This window comes from Castor canadensis, chromosome 5 (genome assembly GCF_047511655.1).
Source record: "Castor canadensis chromosome 5, mCasCan1.hap1v2, whole genome shotgun sequence".
Classification (NCBI taxonomy): domain Eukaryota; kingdom Metazoa; phylum Chordata; class Mammalia; order Rodentia; family Castoridae; genus Castor; species Castor canadensis.
In genome coordinates, this window is record NC_133390.1 from 79,144,428 (window position 1) to 79,171,174 (window position 26,747).

A 26,747-nucleotide genomic window follows, 5' to 3' on the forward strand; every position below is an offset into this window, starting at 1 on the left:
TTATGCATTGGTTATTTTTAGATAGGGTCTCACTTTATACCTGAGATGGCGTGGACCATGATCCTCCTATTTACTCTTCCTTGTATAAGTAGGGTGACAGGTGTGTATCACCACGCCTAGCCATTGGTTGAGATGGGGTCTTAAAAACTTTTTGCCTGGGTTGACTTCCAACCACCATGTTCTTGATCCCTGCCTCCTAAGTAATTAGGATTATAGGATTGAGCCATGCAGCCAGCCATGGGAGAAAAATTTAAACCTCCATAAATAAGTTGGGTAGGGAGAAAAAGTAAAAGGACTGTCTTACTAGGTGGTGCAGGACTGAGGTGAGAAGAGACAGGCACTAAGGAACAGTTAATGGCAAGAATGGTCTAAGATCATTATGCTGAAGGGCATTTCCCGTCATACAGACAGACTTTTTAACCAGTTGGAAGGAAGCAAATTAAAGGGTACCAAACTTTGGATCCTTTCTTGTTTCTCACATCTGAAATGGAGCCCACTTTGAGCTACCTCCTTTGGGCAAGACAAATAACAGCAGGAAAGAATTAGCAAGAACCATGAGATGCCTTCGCTGGTCCATGTTTGTCACACTGCCTCAAAATAAATTGAAAACAAAATGAAATGTTAGGATTTTTATTGTAGTCTTTGGAACTGTGATCAAGAAGGACAATTATATCTGACACCACGGTTCTCAGCTTTGGCCTGAACCTATGACTGGCTTATGATAGAAATCACTGTATCATTGCTATGGTAATACTAAGTTTTGATTTAATGCATGTATTCTAAGTGAACTTCACTGTTCCTGGTCTTGGATAAGCATCTCATTCACACAGCTTTAATTTCTTTATAGGAAGTAGCTTTAAATGGAAAGTCATTGAACTGGAAGTTAAACAACTTGACATGTAATTTATAGGTAGGTAACTCAGGGATGACTTTTTATCTCTCTGAAAATAAACCAATAAAATGGGAATCGTGTTACTGTATGAATTTAAGGTGTTATGAGATTAAAAAAACAATGTACCAGAATGTTAAAATGGGATTCTCTATTTCTGTTTTTGACTGGGGTCCAAATAGACTGAGGGGGAAAAAAAAGAGTAGTTGGCAAGTATTTGCTCTTTCATTCTAAAGCAAGGTGCTAGACTTATGTAATATTTGTTAAAGAAGTTGCTACAAACTGATTTTTTTCCAACCTTAACCCAATAAAAAGATTGATATTGAATAGTTCAGGAAAAAAGATTTTCTTGGGAGCAAGTTACTGGAGAATAGCAGAATTTTCCCTCTACCTTCGCATTAGGGAAGGGCTTTAAGAAAACCAATCAAAGAGCTTGAGATAGACCATGAAGCACAATAGACATGATGGAATACTGTCTATAGATCTAAAGGGCAACCTGCAGTAGGAATGGGCTTGATGCCAAAGTGAAGAGAAGACTACATATGGGACAGCTTCATTTTAGTAACCAAAGTCAAGAATGTACAGTCCATGATAGAATTGGCCTAGGTTAATTATAAAAGGTACCTTTCCACAAGGGCTTTCTGCCAGGTGTGATGAGTGAAGCAAACTTGGCAGGATGCTGGTGATGGGGCCAAATGGAGAAGCCAAGAAGATAGGATAAAAATTAGGACCAGAAGAGCAGCAGTACTAGAGGCAAGGGTGTTTACAGCAATGTTCCAGATGGGGGTTAAGTGATCACCCACAAAAAGGAGTCAGCTTTGGATATTTATCAAGGCCACAGAGCATGAAAGCCAGGTTATGGTAATACTATCATGTAAAGTAAAACTTTATAGTCAAGACTTAACTTTACAGTCATTAAAACTTTACTTTTCTGTACCTATAACCTAAAGAAGTTCTGGAGGAGACAAAAGGCAACCTACTGTTAGGGGGGGCAGTGAAGGTAAATTGACCACAATCTCCTTCCCACTCTAAGTTTCCTGACTTGAATGGGTCCATGTTGGGAAAAAGAGAGCTTTAATAATAGTCACAGTTTGGAATGAGACGTATGAATGAATATTCTAACTACTGAAATATGTTTTATTTTTTTCCAAGTAAAATTAGGAAGAGGGATTCTTATTTAAGAATGGGCTGACTCATGTGGAGGGGGTATAAAACTTTTTCTGGTTATGTCCTATGGAGTTCTTCTCTTTCAATTAAATGGTTATAATAACAATATTCTGGAGCTAAGTGTTTATTGACACATATCTATAGAATGAATGTAATTATGTTAGGTAACTTCCTTCTGATCTCCAGGCTCATCTGTTTACCTTTTCTTATGCCACTTTTAGACCCAAGAGGTTGATATTTTTGGATCACATGAAACCTCTTGTGTCCTGGTTTTGGTTTGGGTCAATCAGTAGACAGGCAGCATTGGTAAGAGAGACTTGAGGCAGAGCAGACAGATGTCAGAGTGATTTTTTTCCTGTGTTCTCCAAACTTCCAGTGAGTCATACTCCTGAGTGACTCACTGAGTAACAGTTGCTTCTCTCAAGCCACCAGACTCTTCATAACTTTTTACTGGTTTTCAGAAACCTCTCCTTTCATTGATGCTTTATGCCAAGGCCTTGGGTTGTTGTGTCATCCTAAAAGATTTGTCTATTACCAGATTTTGTAAATAAGCTTCTTGTGAATAAACCTTCTTCAAATTTTCTTATTTCAGAGGGATCACCTGTTTTCTGATGGAACACTGACCAATATAGTAACATTACTTGCTTTGCTGACCTCAAAATGTTAATGGGATATAATGTTAATGTTAAAGCAATAATAGTTGTGAAATATTTAATAGGAATGAAATTTGAATATAATCATTGTAATTCATACTTGTAAGATAATTTCAGTATTGTGTGAAAGCATTCTCCAGAAAAATTCTAAGCCAATCACTGATGTCTTCTAACATTAAAGGGTCACTCAGATATCAGATACAATTTTGCCAGAGATATAATCTAACCTGCTTTCTCTTATTTGCATAAATTGGGTGAACATCTATTAGCTTCAGACACTATGCAAGTGAATTGAAATGATGAAAGTACTTTAGGCTTCAAAGCATAGATGACTTAACTTTGCCCTGAGAATTAACATAATTTGCACTTCATCTGAAAATAAATATACTGTCATGTTAAAATGAGAAAATCTGGTGAATAATACAGAATATGAAACAATAGATGAGTCTTCATTTCATCCTAATATATATGATCTGACATATACTTCCACCTAGCATAAATCAAGAGTCTATAAATGTGGATGGGCAAAGGTTATATCTTTAGTTTCATTAACCTGTAATGAAATTTCCTTCAATTATGAGTGTAGGGAAGAAATATAATAAGATTAGTTGCACCTGGACCTTTGTCATAGTTAGAAGTCACAGATACTTTCAAGCTACATTTTAGTTATCGTAGATACTTTAAAGTGTTTTTTATGTTCAACACTTCTTGAAATTATTGTTTTTAGATCCATCTCTAATCTTGCTATTTTATATATTAATAAACACAAATATTACTACTTCACAAATTAATTTGATAAATATTTTGATGATGATTCTGTTTATAAATAATTGGTAACTTTTGAACTGGTATGAATTTTATCTATTTAAAAATAATCCTCTGAGGATGTAGGGATGTATACAAAAAACTATTGAAAAATAGGGGGTGGGAGGTAAAGGGGTAAGAAATAGTAATGGCCGGGGTTGAATGGACCAATGGAGATACACTGAGAAACCCCTCTGAACATCAACTCAAATGTTAATAATGAAAGACAGAACTGAAAAATAGGTACAGTGTGTGTGAGGGGTACTAATGGGTGAGGAGAGGGTGAGTGAAGGAGATTAAGGTGAGGGTATATGGTGGATGGACTTCATATACCTATATGAAATAGATCAAAGAAACCTCTTGCAATTGTTTTAAGTGGGGCTAAGAGCAGATTCAGGGGCAATGTAACTAATGTACAATATAAGCCTAATTGGAATTGTCATTATGAATCCCTCTTGTATAATGAATATATCCTAATAAAATTTTTATAAAAAAATTCACCGAGAAAGCAGACATAGGACTTATCAAAGTGCCCAGGGGACCCATGGCACACATGCACACAAAGGTTATGGAATCTGGATTAAGCGATGAATGCTATCTTCAGGGGTAGAGTGTGGCAAATGCATATCAAACTGTATGTAGCTTCTCTTCTATCTGAGGGTAAGAAGTTGGAGAATACATGCCTGAGAAGCAGAAAACTTGATGGTATATACATGAATCTCAGGTGTTTATAAACAAATCAGAACACATTTGTGTACATTCACACATATTAAAGTAACAAAGGCCATTAATTATTCTACTAAAGGCCATTGATTATTCTACTAAAATTCCTTCTTGCTGGGTCCTTTACAATCGAGCTATAGGAATAGTGATGAGGGTTACATGGGCTTTGCACTGCACAGTCCAGTGGGCAACAATAGGCATGATTGTAGCACACAGTATCCCCCTGTAACTCCACCTCTTTTTTCCCCAATTTTATTTCTTATCCAGCTTCCTTCCCTTATTACCTACGATTGAGGCCCCACTGTGTGACTCAGCCCTCCCCAAAACTTATCCCAAACGTTCAAGTCTTTAAGCCATGATTTTCTTTTAACAGAATAATGCTATTTTTGGTTTCGTTTGGTTTTTTTTGAGATAGGGTCTCACTAAGTAGCCCATGTTTGTTTTGAACACACAATCATTCTGCCTCAGCCTCCTGAGTACTGGGATGACAGGCATGTACCACCATACAAAATATGTTCTTAAGCCACTTAACCTGCCAAAAAGAGTACTAATTATTTGTGTCAAAATTTGTTATTACTCATACTGAGAATTCAACTTTTTATCATTCCTTGAAAATAATCCATAAAATATATGTATCATCAGCTAATATTTTTTTCTCTATTTGTTCCCCCAAACTCTTGTTAGATTAAATGATATGTTATAATTTCTCATACACTTCTCCACATCCTTTGGTTATATTCTGAGTCCTTTCCTTAGCCATATCATTAATTAATTATTTATCCTTCTCCCAGGTCTAACCTGCTGCTTATCTCATAGTTTATTTGTTTAAAAAATTACTTTTGAATGTTTCAGATACATGCAAAAATAGAGTAGTATAATGGACTTCCTTTTACCCATTGTTCTAAGTCAACAATTACAGTTTGTTGTGAATTTGTTGCAGCTAGTCTATTCCCAATCCTATATTATTTTGAAGCAAATCTCAGATAAATATGGGTGGTCCCTGACTTACAATGGTTCAACTTACAATTTTTAAAAATTTTATGATGGTGAGAAAGCCATACACACTGAGTAGACATTATACTTTGAAGTTTGATCTTTTCCTACTTAGCACTCTGCAGTACAATACTCTTGAGCTCTGAGTCAGCCACATGATCACAAGGGCAAAGAAGCAATATTCTACAGGGTACTATGTTGCTAAGTTATGATGGTATGTCAAGTGTGCTAAATGCATTTTTTTGACTGATGATATTTTCAATTTGCAGTAGATTAATCGTGAAATAACCCTATCATAAATTGTAACTTCAAATTTAAATATTTAACTGAGGGCTGGGGGTATGGCTCAAGTACTAGAGTAGCTGCCTAGCAAGCATGAGCCTGGAGTACAATTCCCAGCACCACTCCAAAAATAAATATTTAACTAAGGTATTGTTCTCGTTTTTAATGATGGTATCATTTTCCTTTATATATTTGATATATTGTAAGAACTTTTGTAAATGCCACAATGTTCTTCTACCCAGCACAATAAACAAAAGAAAAAAATAATAGACATCAAACAAAGAAATTAAATGATAATTACTTAATACTATAAAGTAGTCACTGTTCACATTCAATATTGTCTCTTACATAGGCTAACTTTAAAAAAAAACATTTGGGGACCAGACAGGGTAGCTCACACCTAATCTTAGCTACTCAGGAGATGGAGATTGAGAGGACTGAGGTTTGAAGTCAATCCTGGCAAAAAGTTTTTAAGATCCCATCTCAACCAATAGAAGCTGGGCATGGTGGTGTCATTCCAGCTATGCAGGAAGCATAAATAGGAACATCACAGTCCAGATTGGGTTGAGCATAAATGAGAGATATTATTCAAAATATAACTACAGCAAAAGGGAATGGGGCTGTGACTAAACCAGTAGAGTGCCTTCCTAGCAAGCAGAAAGCCCTGATTTAAAATCCCAGTACCACTGTAAAAGGAAAAAAAATCAAGACCCACCCCCAAAACACTCTAAGTTGCTAAGTCTACTTTGATCTTTAGAATCCTCTTCCAACTCTCTTTTCCCTCCTTTAAATCAATTTATGTATTGAAGAAACTGGATTATTTGTCCTGTAGTTTCTAGACTAGATTTTCCTGTTTGCCTCCCTGTAGTGTCTCTGAAGACAGTTTTTTTCTGGTAATACTATTTTATAGGTATTGTTAGGTTCTTCTGTCAAGAGGCATATGATGACTTGCTCTTTGACCTCATGGTGTTAGAACAGTTAATGGTCACTGTCTAGATACATCTTAGCATTAGTTTACAACACAAAGATATTCAGTCATTTCTTCTTCATTAGCCAGAATGACTCCACAAAGGGAAATTTCTACCTTATCTAATTCTATCATCTGTTGATTTCTTTATCTATAAAATGTAAAATGTGGAAAAATTATAAAATTTAGAAAATTTCACATCTATGATTAGCAGTAGAGTTCGCATAAGAAAGATGGGGTTAATACTGTCTTCATTTACAAGTTTTCAAACATGAGATAAAAGTTGGCCCTCTAAAGATGACCAATTAGCCTTTACAATATTTCTAATTCATGGATTTAAACAAATTTAATGCATTGTAAGTTCTCAACTAATTAATTGTCATACCTTAACCAGTGGTAACCTCTTTAAATTGGCTCTTAAATCCTTTTAATGTGGCCTTAGCAATAGCTTAGCAATAGCAAGCTTTCTTGTACCAGGAATGTCAAGATATTCAAATTCATTTTGTTGATTTTCAGTCTCAATACTTTTTTGGAGGAGCCTGAATAGTTTCTTTCAGTGAGAAATGGTATTGAGAGACCGCAACCTGGGTCCAAAAGTTGCTCACTTATCTTGGATTGGGGGGGCGGTTTGAGGAATTTTCAGTACATAGATTAAATCATGAATTTATGCTGATATGAATTTAGAAATATGAATTCATACTAATGAGAATGCTTCATAAACCTTTAGAAAACTTACAGTATGAGGAGTTACAATTTTATATAACTTGCTCACTTATCAGCTCTATTTTATTTTTCCCCCTTCTTTGAATCCCAGTTCTTATTAGCACAAGGAATAATAAAACTAGACTGTGAAAAAATATTAGCTTTACTTCATATTACATAATCAATACTCTCGGAATAGAATTCTCAAGATTACCAACAATGACATAATTTCTGAAAACAGTTTTTTTTTCTTTCAGACATTTTTTCTCTTGGTGCTGGGCATAAACCCAGTGCTTTAGACATTAGGCATGTACTTGACCACTGAGCTATAACTCCAGTCTCAATTTTTAGGTGATTTTGTTCCACTAAAGAGCTGCCAACTATTTTATGTTATTGCTTGATATAAATTTTCTTTGTGCTGTAATGCACTTGATTGAAATATAGAAGTGGATTTGTTTCAGTTTATAAAGTGTTTGTTCTTATTTATTAATATTTAGATATTAGTTTTAAATATTTATGCTTGTTACATACCATTGTTATGCAGTTGGAATATGAAGTATCCCCCTTAAAGGCTCAGTATTGAATGGAAGGCTTGGTTGCTGATGTAGGAAATATCAGAGGTGGGGCTTTTGGGAAGTGATTAGATCTCTGCCTTTATGAATGGATTAATCCATTGATAGATACAAAAACTGAATAAACTATTTGAAAGTAGTAGCACTGTGGAAGGTGGAGCCAAGTTGTGGGTCAGTGGGTGTGTTTTCTGGAAAGATACAACTTGTCCTTGGACTCTTCTTATTTTTTTCCCACCTTCCTGCCCACCAAAAGGTGAATAGCTTTGCTCTACCACATACTCTTGTCACCATGTTGTTCTGTCCCTCTGTGGGCTCTGCCCACCATGGACTAAAACCTCTGAAACTGTGAGCCAAAATAAGTCATTCCTCCTTTAAATAGTTTCTCTCAGGTATTTGTCATAGCAACAAAAAAACTAATACAATTATTACTTAATACATACCTTTTTATTGCTGTATTGCTCCATTGTGTTTCATTTTGTGGATATCATAGTTTCTTGAACCAATGCCCTTGGATTAACATTTATGTATTTTTATTTATTTATTTACAGATGTGAACCACTGGCACCTGGCTATTTATGTATCCTTTTTATTTGTTACGAACAGTTCTATAGTGAAAAACGTTATGTATTTTTTTTTAAGCAACAACAAATGACAAACTTTTACTAGTACATCTTTGGGAGAGATTTAAATATGTGTGGGAGGAACAGTGAACCAAAGGAAGGTGCATACATAATGCACTGCATATCGCATTTTCAACTCCACATTCCATGTTACTTTCCAACCAACAACACACAGGAGTGCCGTTTTTCACAGCCTCACAGATCATTCTGTTTTTCATGAATAACTTTTGAATCTAGTGAATGAGAAATACTATATTGGTAAAATGTGCATATTTTTCATATAATGAGGATGGTTGGAGTTGCTTCACACGGTTAAGAGCCATTTTTTTTCTTTCATGAACTGTTGATTAACTATTTTTCAGTAGTTGTGTTGTTATTTTTAAAAGCTCCTTATGTATTAAAGAAATTAACCCTTTGCACCTGATATAAATTGCAAACATTTTTCCAATTTATTGTTTTTTTTTAACTTTTATTTGTGTTATCTTTTGCTAGGGAAATGTTTAAAAATATAAACAAACCAATCTACATTTTTCTTATTTTTTTTCTGGATTTTGCTTTAAAATTTAGAAATGTTTATCTACTTCTCTGTATAGAACTTCATCAATGTTTTCTTCTAGTTCCTATATAGATTCATTTATTTTTTTCACTTAAATCTCTGATCTATCTAAATTTTATCATACTGTACAATTTGAGAATGAATTAATGTTATCTTTCCCCATATTATCAATTATTCAACGTCTATTCTTTCCTTTGCTAATATAAGATCTTGTGCATGCAAAATACACACTTGACCACTGAGTTATCTCCCCAACCTCTATGCACATATTAAAGTTGCATATACAACTGGCTCTATTTCTTAAATTTCTTATTTGTCTGTTCATGAGCTGATATGTAATTATAAAGAAAAAAATAGGCTGAGAATGTAGCTCAGTGATAGAGTCATTGTTTAGCATGTACAAGGGCCTGGGTTCAATCCCCAGTGCATGCACATACATAAAAGAAAAAATAGACTATAAAATATTTCAGAATGTCTTTTTTGGGGGGAGAAATTTTCCTGGCTATTTTAGTTTTCATCCATTCAAATTAACTTTATAATCAACATTTTTAGTTCCAAAAAAATCCCTTGATAGTATTTTAATTTAAATTGCATTAGGATTATAACTTAATTTATAGAGAATTGACACCTTTGTGCTTTTGAGTCTTTTGTCCCAAGAACATAGTGTGTATGTCTCTATTTGTTCAGAGCTATTTTTCATATTTTGGCATTACTTTTGTAGTTTAGCTCACATCTTCTCTGAACATACATTTTTACCTTTATGCCTAAGTATATTCCTGACATTTTTTTTTCCTTAGAGGTGCTAGAGTTTGAACCAGGGCTTTGTGCATACCGGGCAAGTTCTCTATTGTTGAGCTACACCACTGACATTAGTTTCCTCTCTTCAGGCATTTAAATGAGATCTTCTTTTGCATGTTTCATATGATTTCTGTTTTCAGATAGAAGGGCTGTATTAACTTTTATATGTCTATGTACTTCTCTGTTATTTTTACTAAAAGAATTTGGTTCTACTAGTTTTTCATTTATTATCTTAGTTATGTACATAATGTATAAATATAGTTTTAATTCTTCTGAATGTTTTCATTTGCCTAAGTGGATTTCTAAATAGTAGTATAAGTAATGGGTATTAATTTTTATTCTTCATTTTAAAAAACCTTCAAGTATATCCCTCCATTAAATAAGATATGTTTTTGGACTGAAGTAGACACTCAAACAGTCATGAACACACACATAATATTAAGGATGTATCTGCCAGCTCTAATTTTATTTGTTCTTATTCCCATTTAATGGCTATAAAAAATAAAAATTCATCTTAAATTTTATATGGTCTCACCGTTGTCCTTGAATGTTTGACAGATTATGCTGTATCTATATTGCTAGACCAATAGTATAATACATCACTGTCTTCCTCAAAATCATCATTTCAGATTAGTTTTAAAGGTAATGCTTGCAACCAATTCTTACAGCAATAATTCTCAAGTTGCTTTGGTTGCCAAAAGTAACTCACCTGTTGTCTTCCTAAGGATGTGCTCATGTGAGCAACATCTCCTAAATTTTTATATGCTTAAAATAGTTTTATAGATTTTATATGTGAAAATCTGTTCAGATGGATATTAAACATTCGCCAATTTCTCTCTTTTTTTTTTTGATGGTACTGGGGTTTGAACTTAGGGTCTCACACTTGCTATGCAGGCGCTCTACCACTTGAACCATTCTACCAGCTCACCAATTTCTCTTTATTTCTTATAAACTGAGCCATGTTGGAGAGATAGAAAACAGGCTGATTATATCTCCTAACACAGTCTTGTCTTTATGACACTTCCTAAACAAATTCTTATGGCAAGAGAAACTTCAGTGTAGAGTAAATATTTATATTATGTTTACAATTTTATAATATATACTTGGTATTTATGCTGTCTACGCTACTATAAATATTTACTTTTATCATATGCTCATTGATTTTCAGATTATTTAGTTGGTGATGTTGCAAGATCCATGAGAAAAGAAATAATATTTATTAGAAGGCACATTTTTTCCTTTAAAAGTCTTTTTGGATTGTAGATTTTCATTTAAAATTTCTCTTCAAACATTTTAAAATATAATCTCATTTAATAATCATATAATTCTCATTTTTAATATAATCCCTATGAATATTTCTATTTCTCATTAGTATCTGATTTCTTTGAGGGCTAGAGATTATGTTTTACTTCTTTTTCCCACCAGACTCCAACACAGTACCTGGAACATATGTGGAAATAATTTGTATTTGTCTACTTGGAGTCTGAATTATTTTCCAAGTACTGGTTAGATAAATTACAGTTTATGGTGGATAGTTCCATTCCTAATGTAGCTTTAAGACTCTTTCACAACAGAGGCCTGGAAAGCTGTATTCTGTCCAGATAATCAATGAATGAAGTCAGCAAACAGACTGACAGTTCCTAGAACCCTAAGTAAACCAAGTCAGCCTTGGAAAAGGCTATGCAGATGATCAAGAAAGATTGAGGTGTCAGGTCAGGAAATTCTTTGTAGGGTTTGCTATTTTGCTATTGATTTTTAGGGTTGACTTTATGCTGCAAGCAATAGGTAACATTTCAGACAAAGATTTTTTTTTTTTTTTTGTAGGCTGGACACTGGTGGCTCACGCGTGAAATCCTAGCTACTCGGGAGGCAGAGTTCAGGAGGATGGCGGTTTGAAGCCAGCCCTGGCAAATAGTTCGTGAGACCCTATCTAGAAAAAATCCATCACAGGAAAAGGGCTGGTAGAGTGGCTCAATGTGTAGGCCCTGAGTTCAAGCCCCAGTGGCATTAAAGAAAGATTTTTTGCAGATGATCATCCTCAAAGTGTAATACACTGGTGATGAAAGGGGGTGAAGGTGGCAGAGGCAGAGATGAGGAAAGACTACAGAAAAAACAAATGTGAAAAAAATAATAATTTAGGCCAGAATTAGGAAAGCCTTAATGGGGGGAGGACTATCTATCTATCATCTGCTATAAAAATAGGATTGAGAGAACTTAGTGGGAATTGGAAAGTTCAGGGTAAGAGAAAAGTAAAGGGAATCTTAATCAATCCACCTCAGAGACTTGGCTATGGTAATCGAATAGTCTCTTGTGCCATTACTAAGACAAAATATACAACATGAGGAACAGATATTGAGGGGGCAGGAAATGAGTTAAGTTTGCAATGATTGCTTTAAAATACTAAGAGTTATTCAATGATTCTTTAATCATTAATTAAAGTATATGTATTTATTTTAATTATGTTATAGTGGTTAATGGCTAAAAAGTACTTCTATTTGATTAACTCATCTGATGTTTGCAGAGGTAAGTAATTACACTTATTTATTTATTAATTTTTTCAGTACTGGGATTTGAACTCAGGGATTCCCTCTTGCTAGGTGAGTGCTCTACCACTTGAGCCACTCCACCAGCCCCTTACAGTCATTTTATAGAGAAGTAAGTGGAGCCTCTTAGAGGATAAGATAATTTGTACAAGTTAAATGACTAGAAAATAACAGAATTTTCATTAAAAGACTTGTCTTCTGACCCCTAGTCCTGAGAGTTCTTCATTACTTCTTATTATAGGAGAAGAAATTAATTTACCTATTTTACCAAGCTATGTATTAAGGATAAAAAATAGTCAGATTTATTAAATAGAAAATGCAAGTGAACAGACTATCTCAGTTTTCACACTTTCCTCTGCACCTCTCACACGTAATAGTGTCTTACCATAACTATTTTTTTCTATCTCCATACAATAGGGTCTTCATTAGAAAACATTATGACTAAATTTTGACTCATACTATAGTAGTCATGTTGCTCCCTAAGTAGTTACTTCCAAAACCATACTATTTAACAAACAAGTTGTTTTTTACTGCATTTTTAAAATGTAGAATTCTCTTATCAGGACCCAGAATGAAAGAATCAGACAATGAAAACTTTCCTTTTGCACTTACCTCTGTTTACCTTTGCGATCTACAGAGCCAGCTGAGAGTCTGTCCAGGGGAGACCCAAAACCAGAGAAGCTCCTCTTCTTCTTTGTCTCAACCACATCGTTCTCCAAGGATACAAGTTCATTGAGGAGCAAGAGCTTTGCTGCCAGGTCAGTGGCTGATTTCTCCTCCCTGACTGTTGGTGGTAAGTGCACTTCTGTGAGTCCAGAATCAAAGGCCTATTGGACATAGAAAGATTCTATTCATTTAGACAAAGAAACTAAAAATATGTTCAATCCATCTGCATTAAGCATTTTCTACCTTTAGATGACATGCCTATTATACAACATTTTATAATATTTCATGGAATTATATTTCAGAGAGAAAGCTAAACTTTTGGGGACTGAAACACGTAGAAGTGGAGTATATCCAAGAAAAAACACAAAACAAAGCTAGGGGATTTTTTTCTAAAATTTAACATATTCACTGACTGTTCTTTCAGACTTAGTCCCAGTAACAACTGCATCCTTCCTTATCATTACTGTAGCATTGTATCTATATCTCTTCTTTACAGTTACATTTTACCTATTATTAGATTGGTTACAATAAATTTGCATTTATTATTAGATTGTAAATAACTTATGGACAATAACTGATTAAACTCTTATTTACTCTATTTGATGCATATCGCACTATTTTGATTATAGTATTCAATAAATTTCTGATGAATATTGTATGAGTCCTGAAAAACAAACCTCATACTATTTTCTGTTTGCCACTCATTTATTATTTATTTATACAAACCACTAAAATTTCATCATGTATCAGATTCTGCCTTAGATTTAAGGGACACAAAAATGAACAAAATCCAGTCTCTGAGCCTCGTGAATTTAACATCTTTATCCATGTGATTTGTTAACAAGTATTCATGAACATCTATTATGTGACAGAACTATTCCAATAATTTTATTGTCCTAGTTAAATTTTTTGTTACTTTATTTGTTATATATATTGTCTCTTTGTATTTTACCCAAGTCATAAAAGTATAGGTGTGTCCACTTTGTGAAGTTTTCCTTTTTTAAGTTCAAATAACAGAATTTCAAAAACTGCTCCTGTTAATAGTCTTGAGTCATTCCAAGAACCTGAGATTATTCCCTAATGGGAGGAAACTAGCTCCAGGGAATTTCTTTCTTTTCTCCCCTTAATGACATTCTTCCATGTGTCACACTTTTGGTTACAACCTAGAAACTGGAGAGGGAAGAATGCTAAAATCACAAAAAAGAATCCCAAAAGAGCAGAAGACAAACCTTAAAAAGGCAAGGATCTTTTATTATCTCCCAAAGCATCCTCCAAACACATGCTTTTATTTTTCCAACTACCAAACATACAAAATAGAATTTTGTTTCTTTTAAAAGATATTCTTAATCCTCAGAAGAATAATCATAGAACTCATACAAAATTTATCCTTTTGTAAAATTCACTTTAAACTCTCACTTTATTTTATTGAATAAGTACAGAGTACTTTTGTTTCTCATAAGATCAAATAAGCCAAATTAACTTTCTCTGTGTGGAAATGTCCTCAGAGTTCTTTTTTTTGTACTTCAGTCATGGCACCCAGAAAACATTTGCATTGTAGTAAAAGAATTGGTCAAAACTACACAAAATCTGGGATGCAAACAACTTCAAATTTTATATAGTAGCACTTCATCTTGGTACAATTGGTGAAATTAACTTATGGTTGAAATAATAATAAATTTCCTTGATTTTTGTATGAGTGATAAAGATTTTTCTTATTTAGATTTCTTTCAATGTCTAGATAAATGACTTGTTCTGAATCCACTGAGAAGATTAATAGTTATTGCTGTTTATTTCTAAAGTTTGCAACCTTGAATGCCATTGGGAATAAAAATAAGACAATGGAAAAATAGCTATTTCCTTGATTTTGTGTTATCAAAACATTTCCCTGGTTGTCAGCTACATCTCCTTCTGGCTCTAGTAGAAATGACTTATGTCCATAAAATATAGATATGGTCCTGTACGCTGGTTTCCATTACCTCTGTTGCTACTTCCACTGAGAGGACTTTTCCTGAACTCCATAGCATCAAAGTCATAGCCAGGATGAACTGTGCACTTGCCAATCTCCAGTCCAGCATCTAAGGGCCACATACATCAGGATTAGCATCAACTAGTTTGGAATGTAAAGATAGAAAACAAAAGCTCTTACAAAGCTTGTTAGAGGGACATAATAAGCCAAAACATTTACTTTGGTATTTAGGAATGCATTTCACCAACTTAAATAATATTTGATAGAAGTTGTCATTCTCACAGACCAACATTCATTTCCATGGAAACCTAGGTTAGGTTTGCATAGCTATAATAATAATTTAACCCAAACTAACCTAGATCATGAGAAATCAAGTTCATTATATAGAGACTACAACTTATTGCACCTAAGGAGAAATATGTAAAATTGGCAAGGTGTAAGAGAATAAGCCTGGTGGGATCTGAACCAGAGAGAATGTGGTACATCTAAAGGCATTTAAATTAAAATTTTTGAAAACATTACATATTCAGTAAGAGAATACCTTTACATGCTTGTGTTATGTCAGGTTTACCTAAGCAAGATTTAGAAGGGGGGCATCCTGGAGCTGAGAATGGAACTCAGTGGTAGAACACTTTCCTACCATGTGCAAGGCCCTGGATTTGAATCCTATCACCACAAGAAAAGAAAAAAAGTGGACATCCTATATAAAAAAATTGTCAAATTTTAATATATCAAAATTGAAAAATTCTGTATGATAAGATGTAATAAACAAAATCAGAGCACAAATTACAAAGTGGAAAATATCTTCAACATATGTAAAGAAGAAAAATTAGTATCTAGAATATGTATGTAAGTCTGATAAATAAAATTTACAAAATATATACACAATCAAATTAAAATAGGCTAAATTTATGAATAGACATTTCATAGAAAAGTAGAGAACTTCATGGAAAATAAATATTCCACAGCACATGCAACCTACTTAATGTAAACAAAAAGAAAAGTGATTCACCATTTTGGAAACATAAGATGAACAAAAAAAGTAAAGTTACCTTTGCAAATATTAGAATAAGGTTAAGAAAAAGAAAATACAAAAAATGTTGGTGGAGTTGGAAATGGATACAATCACTTGAAGAAAATTGGCCAATAAAAAGAAAAGTTGAAAATAGTCGTGTTCTACTTATGACACATTTATTTTGCTTTTGAGTATATATTCTTGAGAAATTCTTACATGTTTATAAGGAGATATGTGTCTGAAAGTTCACAGCCTCACTGTTCATAATAGTAAAAAATTGAAGTCAACCATGTGCTATATTCAAAAGAAAATAGGTTTATTAACTGAGACATATTTAAACTATGAATTTAAAATAATAACCTAGAAAAATGTGTATTTACTGCAAAATGACTTAAATGTATGTGTGTCTATATATGTGGATTTCAAGACAGAGTTTTTGAGGGGTGAATAGAGAAGTGTAAAATAATATATATATCATAAGACCATTTACCTAAATTGGAAATACACAAAGCATTTCCATATAGTTTGGAATCTATACATATAACTATAAAATATACCAGTCAAACATGACTCACAATTATTGCTCCTCTGAGGAGGAAAGAGAGTGAGTACGATTATGGAGGAAACATAAGGGACTTAGCTCTTAATATCTAATGTTTTTAAAGGAAATATGTAAAAATATTAAATTGATAATTCTGGATAGTAAGCACAAAGATGTGTCACTTATAAATTTCTGATTCTTTTTAGATTAAAACCACTATACAGCCAATTATATCAGGCTGGCTGGTTGCTAGCTTGACCACTTGACCTCGTAACACTTCATAGTAAAGGAAGAGGCATTGTTCTACTGAGGAAGAGTTACAGCCTTCTATTACCTTCAATCATTTGGAAAACCTGTTGGGGGCAAAGAGAAAGGAATGTTAGCATGGACTGTAATGATTTGGTTTTGGGTCGCATTTTGCTTTAGTATTACTGTGACTTTGGATGTGTATTGTTTAACCCACTTAATCATTATTTTTCTTGTTTGTGAAGTCATAAAATAATTCCCAACTCAAAGAACTTTGAGAGGATTGAATTAATTCATATATAACCCCTGTTTGTAATATAGTAGTTACAATTTGTAAGTGAAGTTACATGTATGAGGCATTACTAAATGTTTCTTCAATAACTATATACAATTTGGTATGAGCCAAGATTTCCTTTATAAGTCCTTAAAAATTATTACCATAAAACTTCAGTGTATATTTTAGTAATAATTGTTATATGCCAGAATGTGAATAAATGTTTTATTAGATATAGTAGCATTGGTATTAAGTATGTTGATTAAGATATAAGACAGACAGAACAATTAAGTATTATTTTATCAAATATAAGTTCAACTTCACATAATTTAGCCTACTTCACATAATTGTTCTGACAGACAGAACAATTAAGTATTATTTTATCAAATATAAGTTCAACTTCACATAATTTAGCCTAAAATAGATTCATTATGACATTAATTAGTCATTTTGAAATGTTGCCACATAGAACTACTTCTCTGTATTCCATCTTTTTCTGGAAGGTGGCAGTAAATTCTTCCTGTATTCTCTTTTTGTTAGATTGATAGTTGAGTTGAGATTTTCAGTATCAGAAAATAATATATTATGACTATGTCCCTAGATAGAAAAAATAGACAAATAACAAGAGTGCCATAGTAATTATTTGTTAAAAACACGAACGAAAAACTGCATTAGCTCTTCCTTTACAAAATCAGTCATTTGCTTACTCATATTCTTCTCCCGTATTTGCTGATCTTTTGGACTTTTTGCCACATGAAGAAAGATATTTTAAGAACATAGCTGTGCTTTCAATTAATCTCATAATTTGTATGTTTTGAAAAATAGCTCTCATTGAATCAAAGATAAGCTACCATTGTAATGTTTTCCTTCCTCACTTTTTATTAAGTTAAAAATAGGTCACAAAGTGAAAAATTGCCCAGTTTTATAAGTCTTTCCATGTGGATTTCCTCTATTTTTATTCACATTTTACTATCTAGGTTTCTCTTCATCTCTGCAGTCTTATAAATGGCACAGGATGATGGGTGTTTACAGTATTGATGATTATGTCTGAGGCATATATTTTTGTGCTTGGGTGTATATAGAAAAAAGTCATCATGTATCATCTAACAGATAGCCACATCCTGATTATTTGGAAAGGGAGAAGTAAAAATAAATGCTGAGTTTAAATGCATTCATTTAATGGTTTAAAGCCATGCTTGTAGCCAGTTAACCAAAAGGCCAAGTTCCTAAATATGGCATTTGGTACGCTAATGAAAACAAGCGCTCTGGCACCTGCCACACAAAAGACATTTGATTAACTAGTTGAAACTCTATTGCTACGAAATTAGAAGCAGAGGAAATTACAGGGAGGAAAGGAAAAGACTAGGTTTAGCCCCATTTCCCTATTTTGTTGATAGTGGGTAAATATAGCCCATGATTTAAAAATTTCCTCAGCCCTATGTATACTCCGGATTATGGAAAGAACCCTCAAAGAATGGTCATTGACTGTGAATTCACCAAAGTGGAAGTTTTTTTTTCAGCAAATCAATTTTTTGTTTTGTTTTGTTTTGTTTTGAAACAGGGTCATGTTGTGTCACTCAGACAGGCCTTGGCTCAGAATCCCCCTACCTTGGACTCCCCAGTGCTGTGATTACAAGCTTGAATAACATCTTAATTTTTGCTTCAGAGTTTAAGTAAGAACTCATTGTATGATGAAAGGATCTTTCAACCTGAGGCCAGAGAGGTAATGCATAGGTCAAGGTGGAGAAGCTTTGAAGTTTTGTCATATAAGCTTGGGAAATATCATATATCATTCATTCCTTTAGGATATATGGACATCCAGGATGCTTAATTATATTTAAACCACAGCTTAATGAGAAGACTGTTACAATGAAGAAATATGATTTTATTACTAAGAGTTAATGCAAGAGTGAGTCATTGTTATTGTGAACAGCAGCAACAAAAATCTCTCAACTGGACTGGATAGACAAAAATTGAGAATCACTATTTGAAAAAAAGAGAAAACAGAAGTAAAAGAAAGTGCTAATGTTAGAAATGATGACAAGTAATGTGAACTAGTATCTAACATTAATTTTTTATATTAAAATGTTTTGTATATAAAATTGTAAAAAGTAGTGGTTTCATTATGACATTTTGGATTTTTTAACTAATAAAACTTAAATTATATCAGCATTTGAATGTTGGTGTTGAAGAAAAACAAAACACTCAGATGATTAAAGAGCTTTCTCTTTAATCTGAGCCTTCATGATTCACATCTGACTTAGGTTTGGTTGTTCTAAACATTATAAACTCACTAAAGTACTAAGTTTGTGGGGAAATCTTGATATCATCTGGGAATTTTTTATATTTCCTATTATCTTGACTAGAAATATTCAAAATAAACTCTATCTTCATTTTCAATAAAAATTACCAAAAGTGAATTGATATATGAGCTAATACAACTTTACTTTCTCTTTACCTTCTCTTCCCACCTTGACAGAGTAAGTTATTAAAAGGATACTAAAAAGAGATTTAACAGGACATTTCACAAAGAGGCCCTAGTTCTGACATCATGGAAGAGCTCTCTGTGTCTGCCAGCAACGCCCCCTACAGGCTGCTTTCCCTGGAAGTCAAAGTGCTCTTTCTGGCAAGTTACAGTCAATATGGCCCTTAAGTAAATCTAAGATGTGCTTCTTTCTCCTTTTCCTTTAGCCTAGTCACTGAGGTACAATCATAGATCTTTTTGACAGATCTTTGGCAGGAGCTTCAGGAATAACAGATAAAAATAGAATGACCATAACTTTCATTTCAAAAGATAACGTAAAAGGGATAATGATTAACACAAAGTCTAGATAGCAAATTGTAATAGGAAGAGACTTGCTGCAGGAGTTGGGTTTAGGTTCTTAGTGTCTCTGTTGCTATTTAACCATGTGATATTGGGTCAACCTTTTCTTCTCCAGACCACGTAAAATAGGGTTGGCCTAATTGACCTCTGATGTTGCTTCTGGGTTTTAGAGTCAGCTGGTGAGGCTTGCTTTTTTCCTATAGTGGAAGCAGACACTATAGGCAAATAATTGTGGTCGATGCAGTTTAGCTAAGGAAAACCTTCCCCGTGTTCCTCACTTCGGCTGGAGAGGCAGGTTGTGACATATTCTCCTCTGCAACTGTAAATATTTGTAGCTGAAAAGAAGGACCCTCCAAATCTTCAATTTGAAGATGACATTTATAGTAAGAATCTATTAATTAATTATCCTCACTTTCAAATATTTAGTTGTAATTTTTAAAAACACTTCTTTTTCTGATTATGTGTGAATCATTAGACTCATTTTTTCTACAATTCCAAAAGAAATATTAGGATCCAGGTATTTTCCCTCTTTGAAGTCTCAGAGAACAAAGGGATGGTATGATATTTAACTTGAGTACCAGAGATAATTTTTAAGAATGACATCATAATTTTTAAAGAGTTGACTGTGACCTACTCCCCGGTAGCTGGAACTAACGATTTCTCCCAGAAACTTGGAGTTCAGTGGGTACAGCATTAGTGTCTACTAACTCTAGTTCTGAGAGTTCAATTTTCAAACATTGGAAACCATCACCAATGTCACACATATATGTCCATATATGTACATATATTTTTCATATAATGTTTACTTTAGAAATCTTATCTTTGAATTAATGAGTAGTTTAAAAATAAAATGTGTCAATAGACAGTTATTTAATAACATCATAAATTATTTCTGTGATGATTAGGAGAATCTCAGGATTAAATTTGAAAGATAAGGATAAATATCTTGCTGTGCTCCTCATTGGCCTGATTACTTTGAGCAAGACTCTTAAACTGTCTAATAACTCACTTTATTAATGAAGAAAATTTTAATTAATTATAGTAAGGTGATTAGTTTACAAATATTAAAATTCATTCAATGGACTTAGGTTTGTGATGTAAGAGCAATAAATATACTTAACTGAGTAGTTAATGTTATTTACTGAAAAAAAATATAACTTGTGTACAAAAAACTGTTCTACATCTTTTTTTCCTTATCATGGGTAAACCTTTACAATGGGAACATTTTGTAAACTCTGAGATAATGCAAAAAGATTGAGTACATATTATAAAATTGACTATTACTGAACTGAAAGCAGATCTTTGAAGTCATGTTCATTCAGAAAACATGAAAGTTATACCCACTCAACAGCCATATATGGAATTTAGAGCCATGCACAGAGACAATCTGTAAAACATATTAAAGAATAAAGGGCATCTCTAACAGCGTGTCATTATATAGATAATCTGGGCATTTCAAAGAATATCAGTATTTGAATGGAGTTTGAGAAAAGGATGGTTCCAATTTTCTTTGATGGGTAAAGAGACTGGATGGTTGATATACCTACTCAAGCCTCATTGTTGGGTTCTCTTCTTTATTGCAGCTGTGATTCCAAAGCCTTTGGTGAATTTGGATTCACAAAAAGACAATTAAATGTGGTTGTGGCACTAAGTACTTTAGAAATGGGGGATTAGCTTAGGATCCTCATAAACTTAAATAAGTGACTTAAAATCACTAAGGAGAAATTGAATCAAGAGCAATTGAATGATAGCTTGTATTCTACCACTAGCATATATTCTATATATTATTTTCACAAAAATAGTTGTGGAACTCAGCCATTTATTTAAAAAATTATTCTTAAGAAATTTAATTTTTAATTTTGTAATGGACATTTTAGTTTATGTTTTGGGTATGATTCTGAAAAGAAGGTGCCAATTGAAACTAAGAAATTACACATTTCCTGATTTAAAAAAAATTAAAATATCAGTGATGTGTTCTTCTCCATTTCTCATTGCTCTGCAGTTGGCAGTAGCAACTTTTCCAAAGTCACAAAGCCAGTTAGAAGAAGAGCCAGAGTAACAGCTTACATTTTCGGACTCTAGTTTCATGCTCTTTCAAGTATAACCTATTTGTATAAGTATAAAATAGTTTCCATTTTCAAAACAAATTTCATATAAGGTAAAATTTTTATGGATGACCTATTTTCATTATGGTAGATACCTACATTTTAAAATGACTTTCCCCGAATGTTGTAAGTCAGATAGAATGATAATTCTCTAGTGCACATGTAGGACCTGACTTTATTTTTTGGCAACATTTTCACTTTCTCAGACACTAATTGCCTTCCAAAATCTCAAAAACTTTGTATTTAATACCTCTGTAGCTTTTACATTTGACAATTTCAATCATGCTACTAGTCTGTTTCTTTCAGTAAAAAGGTAAAAAACTACAATGCTACTTTATAGAAATGCTATTTTATAGAAAGATGCAATTAAAAATACCCCAGATGTGTATGTTTAACAAAGTTTAGTTGTGGTTGTAAACCCCTGGTGGGCAGGGATTATGGAATGTTAGTACCAATCCATCTTAGTACCTAACAGAATGTCTGCCACAGAGTTAAAACATTATGTGTTAAATGCAACAGGCTAACATGGTAGGTAAACAGGAATGCACAGAAGTTATTGATATTCCAGTTCAATTGAGATGGAAATTAAATTAACAATCGAATGTAGAGAAGATTCATGTTTTTGCACCTACACTAAAATGTGATGAAATATTTGTTAGAATCCTATGTCCATTTTTCTCACATCATAAGCTTCTAATGAAAGTAACATGCATCATTATTCCCTAAAAATCACCACTCTAGAGCTTAAAATTTCATATTAAATATTTTTTGTACATAAAGCTCTGAGCAGCTAAGCATTTCTTGATATAAAATTATGTGACCTACAAACAAAGAAAAAGAACTCTAGCTTATGGCTGTAGACAATTCTGTCAAGAAAATTTGTTGTTTAATTCTAATGCTTACAAATTGGAGAAAGGGAACCTTTATAACTATAGGTAGGGAAAAAGTGATAGAGTCACACATAAACATTCTGGATGGCCGTTCAATGCACAGGAAATTTTATGTGTCATAAAAAGCCTTTCAGAGGGTAAAGTCGGATAAATGAAGTTAAATATATAGGATAGATAAGCCTCAGAATAATGCAGCATATCACCACACCCTTCATTCGTTATTCAACTCTGTGCCTATATATTTACAAAAAATCTAACATTTAAATTTCATTAAACTTGCCAAGATAATCAGTGCAAAAGTACTCTCTAAAATGTAACGAGGGAAAATATAAATCTTGTGATACTCAAGAAGAGGATGCATTTATTAGGTATACTTTGTCAGGCATATAGAAGTAAAGAAGACATTCTTTTGTCCCCCAAGTTGCTCACTTGCCCTCCTATAGATTTCCTCCTGCAATAGCAGACTGTTTCTACAAGGTTCCCATTTCCTTCAAGCATAATTGTAAAATACCCTTTGAGAAGTCTTTTGCATAGTGTTTGATTTTAAAATTAACTCATGTCCTGTCATACATGTAACACTCTTTCGATCAATATAGAGAGTATTATGAATCTTTTTAAGTGGATGAACTGAAATAAGCTGAGTTACTTTAGAACTCTGGTCTACAAACTCCTGGTATTGTTTGTGCACATTGTAAAACAACAGAGTAAATTAGTAGAAAGATGTTAGCAGTTATGTTACACAGACCTGGATATGAATCCTGATGAGACATGATATTTACCCTCTGGGTTTTAACATCTTCATCAGGGAACTGGAGCAGAGACTTACTTTGCATGTTTATTATAAGGATTAGGATTAATCACATAAAGTGACTGGCACAGATCAGTTATTCAATAAATAATAGTCATATTATCCTGACATTGCCTCCTAAATGTGATAATTTTCAAATACTTTTTACTATTTAATTTTTATGAAAAACAATTTTAAATCCTTATTTTTAAGGAACAATATTAATTTTTGGAATCTAGAATTATGGCATAACAGTAGAAAATAAAATACAATCATGAAAATACTGAAAGGAGGAAGGAAATTTCACTGAGTTCTCAGTAGCAATCACTCTAACATTTGATGCATTATTATTTTCAGTTGTCATAAATCTGTGAAAATATTAGCATACAATTATAGAGACTATACTCCTGGGTAGAAAGCAAAGTGGAGAGAGAGAGAGAAAGAGAGAGAGAGGCTCAGTTGTACCCAAGGCATAATTAATCTTCAAGCTCTAATTATGTTAATTAAAGTTAATTTTTAATGTCAGTTTACATGATTTTTTTTAAGTTCCATTTTCACATTCTTAGAGCCTTATGTGTCATAGGAATATGGAATTTTAGCAAAGGAGAAATTGATAAATTTAACACTATCAATGGAGCAAGTGAATCTCAGAGAGAATGAACGTGCTTAAGGGAGAGGAGGTAAGGGCAGAAGTCAGTAATGCATGAAGAAGAGGATGAAGTAGAAGGGCTGGGAGAGGAATTGTTACTGGAGGGAGGGGGTGCTTAGTTATAAGGCTTGAGCAGATGGGGCTGTCTAGAAGTGAGAAAGGGTGATGTTGAACAAACCCAGTTCATGCCAAACAAGTCACTGGGCAAGTTGGCAAGTGATGCTAATCACTCCTCCAGAGAGGTATCCTTAGACTTATTTGGAGAAAGCAGAAGGAGAGTGTAACTAAAAAGTCTTAAATCAGGGATATTATCCTGCCTAAGGGTAGCTGGTCTGTTTAGAGAGGTGCCAGAGTTAGGAGGAAACTTGTCATTCCTTCACTGACTCCAGTTTTACTAAAGGTAAATCCCTAGCAAGGCTGTGATTTTTCCAAGATCACAGAACTATTTATAAGGTTTAGAAGTCTGAGTCCAAAGTTTGTGTTTCTTCAACTGAGACATCAAATTTAAATTATGGTACTTAGGGAACACAATAAATGAAATTTTGATAAAGAGATTTAATTAGTGTCTAAAGATTAGCCCCAAGATTCTGTAATGCTGAGTTCTTATTCTCTAACCTGAGGGAAACAGTGATAAGGGATTTCTCCTGGTCATTCTTTTCTTTTCTTTTTTTATTGTTGTGCTGGGGATACATTGTGGCATTTAGAAAAGTTTTTACAATGTATGTAATACATTTTCATTCCATACTCCAGGTACTTCTATTTCTTTTGTCTCCTTCAACAATAGGATATTATTGAGTCTTAATTTGTGCTTAAGGCTTGCCTGAATTGTATGGGTAGATAGCAGTAAGGCTAGGACAATACTTTAGGAATTCTTACTTTGGGTTCTTTCCCTTTTAGAAAAGTTCAATTAATTTACTGTTATTAAATATTGAAATCATTGAGAGTGTTTGAGCAAGGAGTTAAAATTATAGCCCTGAGGTTTAAATAACTAATCAACTAAAGCCATCTGCTTCTCTCCTGCTCATGATTCATTATGTAAGAATCAACTCAAAACCCTGGGAAATTAGGAGGAGAAAGCAATGCCAACCTTAAACACTTCAATTTTGTGAATGAAGTCATAGTGCAATTCACTTACAGGAGAAACTTGATTTCCTATCTACAGAAGAATTTGCTTTGAAAAGTTCCAAAAGAGTGCTGAAGAATAGTTGAAAAGAAAAGAGAAACTACAGAACATGCCTGATGATTTGGAGTAGAACATTAATTATGCACTATCAATTCTATAACTTAACGGATATAAAATCACCATAATTCATTTCTAGAAGGATAACTCAGCAAATAGTAGTCACATTCCTAAAGCTATACAATCTATTATTATAATTCAAAGGAGGAATATTTTGCATTGTTAGAGTTGAATTTTTGAATGTATGCTTATATTTACATAAATCAAAACCTCAGACAAAAATTTAAGTTTGCTCTCAAACAGAACCCAAGTGTGTGTTTTATATTATAAATTCAGTTCAATCAATAAGTAGCAAGATCCCTTCAAACACTGAAGAACAGAATGATCCAGTTTACTTTAACTACTTTATTAGTATCACACTTGACTTTTATAATAAGAAAACCAGGATGCTTCAGGATTTACAAATATAGAATTTAGAGTTTGACTCAGGACCTTCTTAACTCTAATTTTGATAGAAATGAGATAAACTTGAAACTTTCCTTTCTACCCAGATGATTTAAACTAATATACTATTGTATATTAAAACATTTTCTGGTATTGAACATTTGTGAAGAAAACAAAATAATACAACATAATATAGAATATTTCTCTTCAGTTCCCTTTCTCTTTGTTTTGCAACTAAAAACAAACACAAAGCAATGAATAAATATGAAATGTCTGAGCTCCACCTTAAGTTTGTATTACAAAAATATCTTAGATTTTTTTACTCATTTTTAGAAAGGGAAAATTATGTACAGAAAAAGAATTAAAAGTATGTGAAAGTAGATGTCATAGTTAAGAGGATTAAAAATCCACTAGCTTCTTACCAGTTCTTACATTTACTTACCTTATAAAAAATCAGGAGATCCTAACTTTAGAGTCCTGTCTGTGCAGCTTCTCCCAAACTCGGTCCTAATGGTGAGTTTTCTGTCTGGGTTTTATAGTCTCAGTTATACACCCCTTACTCCAATCCCTGCCTTTGCTTTCTCTTACATCATTTCTACAGATTTTCCACTGAACATTTTCCCAAGCCTGTCTTCAATCTCCTCTCTCTCTCTCTCTCTCTCTCTCTTTCCCTCCTCCTTCCCCTTCTCCTTGGTCCTCCCTCTTCCCCTCCATCCTTGCCTTCCTCTCCCCTTTTCTTCATCTCCATATTCATTCTATCTATTGCATGGCTTATGGCATTTCAGTAGCAATGGGAGCTTGACTCTGGAAAACATAAGCACACCTTTAGTATTGTGTTCAGCTTCAGATCCATCACCTTGCATGGAGCTTTTAGCCCAGCTCTGAGTATTA

At 33.4% G+C, this 26,747-nt stretch overlaps 1 protein-coding gene across 3 annotated transcripts in view; it reads right to left on the reverse strand.

The window, feature by feature from the left end:
- Positions 1–26,528, reverse strand: part of Ostn (osteocrin) — a 48,766-nt gene extending 22,238 nt beyond the window's left edge. For 2 of the 3 annotated variants that reach the window (XM_074072387.1, XM_074072386.1), the window contains exons 1-4: positions 26,299–26,528; positions 16,792–16,810; positions 14,912–15,010; positions 12,882–13,096 (exon numbers count right to left, since the gene is read on the reverse strand). In XM_074072387.1, coding sequence (XP_073928488.1) covers positions 12,882–13,096; positions 14,912–15,010 — 314 coding nt within the window. In that variant the 5' untranslated portion in view covers positions 16,792–16,810; positions 26,299–26,528. The remainder of the gene's footprint in view (positions 1–12,881; positions 13,097–14,911; positions 15,011–16,791; positions 16,811–26,298) is intronic. The other variant, XM_020174046.2, reaches the window with a different exon arrangement.
- Between the last annotated feature and the right edge of the window lie 219 nt (positions 26,529–26,747).